Source organism: Protopterus annectens, chromosome 8.part0 (assembly GCF_019279795.1).
Source record: "Protopterus annectens isolate FY-2018-M chromosome 8.part0, PAN1.0, whole genome shotgun sequence".
In the NCBI taxonomy this organism is placed as follows: Eukaryota; Metazoa; Chordata; order Ceratodontiformes; family Protopteridae; genus Protopterus; species Protopterus annectens.
In genome coordinates, this window is record NC_056741.1 from 1,790,649,726 (window position 1) to 1,790,656,633 (window position 6,908).

The 6,908-nt window shown below is 39.7% G+C and overlaps 1 protein-coding gene across 1 annotated transcript; it reads left to right on the top strand.

Annotated features, from left to right (window-relative positions):
* Positions 1–4,120: 4,120 nt before the first annotated feature.
* Positions 4,121–6,343, top strand: GADD45G (growth arrest and DNA damage inducible gamma). Its single transcript, XM_044081290.1, has 4 exons — positions 4,121–4,300; positions 4,768–4,869; positions 5,170–5,383; positions 5,746–6,343. The coding sequence occupies exons 1-4, from the start codon at positions 4,242–4,244 to the stop codon at positions 5,857–5,859; spliced, it is 489 nt and encodes a 162-aa protein (XP_043937225.1). The 5' UTR covers positions 4,121–4,241; the 3' UTR covers positions 5,860–6,343.
* Positions 6,344–6,908: the final 565 nt, after the last annotated feature.

Consider the following 6,908-nt stretch of genomic DNA (forward strand, 5'->3'; position numbering starts at 1 on the left):
GGAGCGCCACTAGTGACAGGTCTGCTGTCAGAGGTGGTGGTGCCTATTTTTACCTTGTGGGTCCTATCTGTGAGCCAGTTGGCCACCCATCTGATGAGATAGGGATTAACACCAATTTGTGTTAGCTTTTAGTGATGCCCGAGTGAAGGATTGTGTCAAAGGCCTTGGCCAGGTCAAGGTAAGCTGTATGTATTGACTTTCCCCTCATCCATCCTGTGAAAATCTGGGCACTTGAGAGGTATGATGACATACATTTCAGTTTCAGACTTCATGGCCTTCAGAAAGTTAATACTAACATAAATCTGTTATTCTGGGAACTTTCTAAGGTTGTGAGAGCAATATTTAAAATATGTCCCTGATTTTAGGGGAGTTTGTCTTCTCATTATGGTTGGTTTTGTTCAGAATTCTTGTCCTAACAGGTTGAGAAGCACAGTCCTATGTTACTTCAAAATTATGTTTTAATGCAAAAACGTTCATTTTCGTCTTGTGGAGAAACAATAGCAGAATGGGAATTTTAAACCAGTGAAAAATTACATTAAATGCTCTTTGATTGCATTATTTTCATTAATGCCAGTACCATATTGATCTGTGCTACACGCTCTGTAGCATTTGCATTCGGCAGACATCAATGCAACAGGAACACGGCTGCAAAGTTGAAAGAAGTTTTAAACAAGCCTTTGAAGTTTCAAAGTTTGAAGCTGACAAATGCCTTTGATGACTCACTTTTTTTTACTTGCATGATCCGTCTAGGCTAGCGACTTGAAACACTGAACTTACAGACAGTACGATTATTTTAGCAAAATTAACCCACACCAGAAATGAAGGGAGACACGCACCATTTAAGTAGTCTACAAATAGTCTACTTTTTCATGCAGTCTGCAGACACTTGTGTGTGTTAACTGCCATCCCAGACATGAGCCTTGCAAACATATCTCTCAACTGTACATATTTTCGCAGAATGTCCAGATTTTTGTCTCATAATTTTGGTCCGTTTTTCATAAAGTTGTGGTTTTCTGGCAAATCTGTGGTAAACTATTAAAGACTTAAGTTAGAAAATAATGACAGACATTTGATTTTCAGACTTTATATCCTTCAGAAAATGCATGCTAATGCAAAACCTGTTATTCTATCAACGTTTTAAGTTTGTAAGAGCAATATTTAATAATTGCCCCTATTTTTCGTTCTTTGTCACACTTTTATTTATAGCTTTGTCCAGATTTCTCGCTCTAACAGGTTGCGAGGTATGTTTGCAAACATCATATGTCAGTTAGTGAACAGGTTTGCATAATGTACAGAACATAATCTTCTGCACGGGTTTGCACAGCTGCATAGAACTTGAAGGGTTGTGCAAGTTTGTACACGGGATTGCTGTTGCACAAGGTATAAACTGTAGTCTTGTGCGCGCATGGCAAAGAGCCTGAAGCATTTACAGCGCTACATTGCCTCTATGTGTAAACCCTTCAAGTTTTGTGAAGCCACTAGAGGGCGATACTGCGCAAAATTAATCGCCGGCCGGCTTTCAACCTGCTGGTTTAACTATACGAACAGAAATCGTGTTGTCCCCGTTGTATCGGACTGAAATAGTAGAAACGTCAGTTGTTAGTGGTCACAGAAATATGTGGCGAATTGATGTGTTCATTTTTTTCAGGACTACAGCTGCAACTGTTAAGCTTCTGCACTGCCCAGTTCGGAAAATCTGCACAAATAAATAAATAAATAAATAAATAGGTTATTTAGAGCAACATGGGCTGTAGTGTCTCAGTTTTGTAGTATTATTAAGAATCATTGTCATAGGTATAATATAGCATCTGCGAAATAATTGCATTACCCGGATCTGCTGGCTTTGAGTGCATACTATTGAAGAACGTGCATTGCCCAATGAAAATTGTAGCACACCGCCCTATCCGGAAGTGTAACTTGACAAGTGTACGAGAAGGCACGATGTAGTCCTTTCCTGCTTGGTCAAGCTGGGTCCGAATACTAGGGTTGCCACCTTTCCAAACGCCCAAAGTGGGACATTTGGGGGCCAAACACATCAGATTTTGCAGCAAACATAACACCCAGCCAGTACAAAAGAAAAAGAGTTTTTTTTTGAATAATAAAAGCTTCTTATTCTAGCATTTTAGTTCCTTATTCTGTTTCTAATAACATTTAGGTGTTTCAAATACACAGAATAACTTTTTTATTACTATTACATGAAAAAAAAAAAAATAGTTTCCCTAAAAAATCTACATTTGCCATTTTTTCACATTTTTTTTTTGAGGACACAAAGGAAAGAAGAGGGAAAGTCCCTCGCAAAAGAGCCCGAATACTGATCAAATAAAAACAAATGTACATCTTGAGTCTTACAACATGAAATGGCTGCATGGCAGTGTAGAGTGACTGTAACATCTTTAATACTGCGCGAACTCTGAATGTGCAAAAGGTGGAAAATGGCAGGCAACCACACACCCCTATTTTAGTAGGACAAGTCCCTCTTTGGGCAGTAGTGATTGCGATTTGGGATGAAATAGCGAATATCGTGTGATTTTTGATAAATATTTTACAACTTTTCTCCCCCTGTAAAACACTATAATTCTGCATCTGAAACGCCTTAAAGAAGTGATTTAATAAAAACAAGAAAATTCTCAAAACAGTTGGTAATAAAGTAAAACCAAGCAAAGTAAGCATCTAAAAAGTTGGTAACCCTAAGTGCGCATTTCCCTACCTGCTGAATATATGTTAAGAAAATGCCACACAATAATCAGCCAGCAGTAACTGATGGCACTCCATTCAATGAACCCTTAAACTGAAATATTTGTAGTTTGCTGTGCTCTCATCCCTATAGTGTTTTGTGATACAGCAGTACTGTCCTGTTTAGTTTTCGTGATATAGACATTTGACTTTGCATTAGATTGAGGGAGGGGTGACGGTTTGCAGTTATTCCTTCTCAGGCGTGCATAGATAACACATTATGAATTAAAGGTCAGTGCAGGGGGTAAAAGCAGCTCGTGCTGGCGCAGATATTTATCTCTGAGTAACAGATTGCAAGAAGGGGAAAGATACGAAAGCCTTTACAAATGTCATTCCTCCCCCGCTCGGCTGACAGCAAAATCCCCAACCCCCGTAGCAGGTGGAGCAGTGTTGCTATGAAGAAAACAAAATTTATTCCAACTTGCCACACGCCAGTCTTCACCATTGTGCAGGACTTTATTGAAATGCAAACGAGCAGCGTGTGCCATGTGCAATCTGTTTCAGTCAGCATCTTATTGTTAAGTCCAAGGGGCCAACTCCGGAGTTGTCCCTCTGCTGAATAATACAGCAGAGTTTTTTGAAGCATGGTGGGGGAGGGGATAAGGGCTGCAAATGAACATGCGAAATGAGTCTTTTTCTATAATCAAGATAATTGTAAAACATAATCAAGAAAGGAGCCCAAATCATTGCAACTTTTTGCATTTGCTTACAAAGTTGGTAGAATAAGAGGACTGATATTAATATGCCTTTCTGCAGAACAAAAACAATGTAACAGTAATGAATGGAATTATTTAATCGCTTTAACCCTCACTCGGTTACTCATAACGGCTCACATTTATTTGAGGCAAAACCTAACACATCCCAGAAAGTCAGGGATAGTTGGGAAGACAGTGCATAGGATGCACAATGTACATGTTGCCACCGTTTATTGCACTTTACATCCTATATTTTGATGAATACTCTTGGTGATGCGTTCTAGTGATACCGTATGCTAAAAACTTCATATATAAACAGTAATATTAATTTGATTGCAAGGTTTAGCATTTGGTTTTGTGACTGCAAGACGTTCCACATTAATAACAAAAGAAGTGTGCCTGGTCAGGAAAACTTTTCACTTTTGCATGTAAGCATATTCCTTTACTGATTAAAGCAGCGGGTGTCCCGTCTGCTCAGTAGCACAATAAACAAAAGACCTAACAGATCTCTTTTGACATTGTTTAGCCCCTCCCCCCTCTCAGATGGTCAGCCCGGCACGAGCCAAAAGTTGAGAGTGAAAAAAAACCTCTCCTCACAGCTGTTCAGAGCTTGGCTGGCCTATCAGAAAACAGTGAAAATTAAGCTCCGCCCCCATCACCGTGACCAGATTGGCAGCATATAAATAGACCAGCTCCGGCATGCGTCTGATATATCTTACGATTTGCTTTCCCTTGTGCTCTTGGTTTACGGAGTTTGATTTTCATTTTACGCTTTGTGTGGATTTTTTATTATACGTTTTGTGTGGATAAAACATGACTTTGGAAGAAATGCACGGACTTGATAACGCCATTGAAAGTACTAACTCTGACAGGTAAATATCTCGATGGAATATTTTCACGAATTTTGTGGGGATTTTAACTTTCGCACCGGCAAGATTACATTTGACGTTTTGAGCCGCAGTCCGACACAATGAAGTGTACTAGTAGACAAGGCACCTGTTGGAAGTACTCCGTTGTCTAAGGACCGTGGTACTCCAGTTTGGCTTGGGTAACCGACTGTAATATTGCTGTGGATAAATTTTTATGCTTTGTACTGGATGACCCGGCCTTCCTTAGTCAGACTTCAGTAGTTAAGTGAATAATTGAATCTGTTAAGGGGCGGCTCGCGCTGGCAGCCCTTGGTGCCATTTTTATGCCGAATTGAAGAGCCGGCTCCGTTAAAACGGGTCGCTTTTGTAGTGGGAGTCTTTAGTAATTCAGCGTAGCAGTTTCTTGTAGTGAAAGATCTTTTCACTGTTTTATGAATTATTATAGTTGTCTGTCTTTGATTTGTTTGTAGGATGCAGTGCGCTGGAAAAGCTCTGGAGGAGTTGTTGGTGTCTGCTCAGAGTCAAGAATGTGTAACCGTTGGAGTGTACGAATCTGCTAAACTCATGAATGCGTAAGTATCTTTGCTACATACTTGTATTTGTGGCATAACTCTTAACTGTTTCTAAATTGTATGCCCCATTTACCCCGTTCCTTGTAAAATGTTTGGATTTCCCCCTAGCTTCATTTTTAGCAAAATTGATAGTCTGGGCACAACTTTGGCATGTGCCCCCATGTTTTGGACTTTTCCTTGAGTCTTTGGACCTTAGTCAAGACGTTGAGAGTTATGCTTTTAAAAAGTTTAATTCTATTATTGCTGTAATGTGGAGTACGCGCTCGTGTATTGATGGCCATTTATTTTTCTCTGTTATAGGGATCCAGACAGCGTGGCTTTTTGTGTGCTGGCTGCAGATGAAGATGATGAAGGAGATATTGCTCTGCAAATTCACTTTACGTTGATTCAGGCTTTTTGCTGTGAAAATGATATTGACATTGTGCGCTTGAATGATATTAAACCTTTAGCAGATATCTTGGGCAATACTGAAGAGGCGGAGGAACCAAAAGACTTGCACTGCATTCTTATCACGGTAAGTTTTTTTATCTCCGTTTTGAACTTGTAGATTAAAAGTAGCGAAAACATTTAAGGCATGGATTATAATTTTAAATACATTCCACATTGAGTATTCCTGGTACTCGTAGTAAATGCATGCATGTTTGCAGTTTTTACGTAACACTACACCCCTAGGTAACCGGTGTCCTGTAATGTTAAACCTGCATCTGATACAGTAGACGAAACTATTGCTGCCAGTATCGATGACTCAAGTCATCTGAAACCATTTTACTCCATAAATAAATATGTTTTAAATAAATATGTTTAAATATACGTAGTCTTTGCGGGTATTGTAACCTTTTGCACCGTGGACTTAAAAGTTTCCTTCTTCTTCTCCAGAATCCCAACCAAAATGCATGGAAAGACGCAGCTTTGGAGAAACTTCACGTTTTCTGTGAAGAGAGTCGTGCCAGCAATGAATGGGTGCCAAGCATAACTCTTCCCGAGCGTTGAACTTCATGGGATGTTACTTTTGCATTATCATGCGGCAAAGGATGAATCGATCGGTTCCCGGACCGTGGATGGGACCATTGGAACAGTTTGCAGTCAACTTGGGACTGGCGTACTGTAAACTGACAAACCGTGGATGAACGAGCCTACAGAGGGGATTGTTCATGCCGGAGTTTCCCATTGTCTATGGAAACTACTACGTGGAGGAAAAGGAAGCAGAGCAATGTGGTTTGGTTGCATGCTTTGTGGCAAGTCCGAGATGGAGCTACAAGAGTGGAAGACTGGACTGGACTTTTTGAGGGACTTTCTGAATGGTGAACTGAACTGTCAGCCCATGGCTGAAGTAAAGACTGTCGTTTAGTAAAACGAATCTGAATCATTGACTTTAACAAAAGGAAACCTTTTTAATTTCAAGCATATGTCTACATTTTAGTTTGAATTTTCTAATTCAGCAAAGTTGTAACACCAATAAAGTGGCTGGAAGATACTTTGTGTAAAGTGTTTCTTTAAGTGAAATTGCTACGTATGCATTGGGTGAAATTGTGAGTGATTCTGTAATATTTAGCCTCTTAATAGAACAGGGCTTGTACATCTGGCTTGAGCTGCATTTTTTTAGAATTAACATACCAGAACTTCTGTCACAATGCAGCACACTTCAGTAGCTTTATATTCTATCCATTCCTCACTTATCTAAACATGACCTGACCCATCAAGCACCAGCTGGCTTCTGAAGTGGCTTGTAAAGGGGTGAGCAGCAAGTAGCCTTTTATGCTTGCTGAATTGACATGTGGTTTTGGCATATGTTTCCATGTAGCACTAGCCATTGCACCACAAATGCAAATATATGCCTTTCAGAAGGGGTTGGCCATAACTCTATCCATTTGTATAAGATACTGGTGTCTGTCTTGACAAACTACTCTGCTCCTTTTTAAATCTTGATTGCAATTTTAATGTCTGTGTGGCTTGCAATGAATGCTTTCTTTGAGTCTTGTATTTGCTTTATTCCAAATTAAGAATATTTTTCTGGTACTTGCAGTTATAGTACAGCTGTT

Coding starts and splice junctions, on each gene's coding strand:
- GADD45G (XM_044081290.1), top strand. CDS start 4,242: ATGACTTTGGAAGAAATGCACGGACTTGATAACGCCATTGAAAGTACT. Junction 4,301..4,767: donor GAAAGTACTAACTCTGACAG/GTAAATATCTCG, acceptor ATTTGTTTGTAG/GATGCAGTGCGCTGGAAAAG. Junction 5,384..5,745: donor TGCACTGCATTCTTATCACG/GTAAGTTTTTTT, acceptor CTTCTTCTCCAG/AATCCCAACCAAAATGCATG.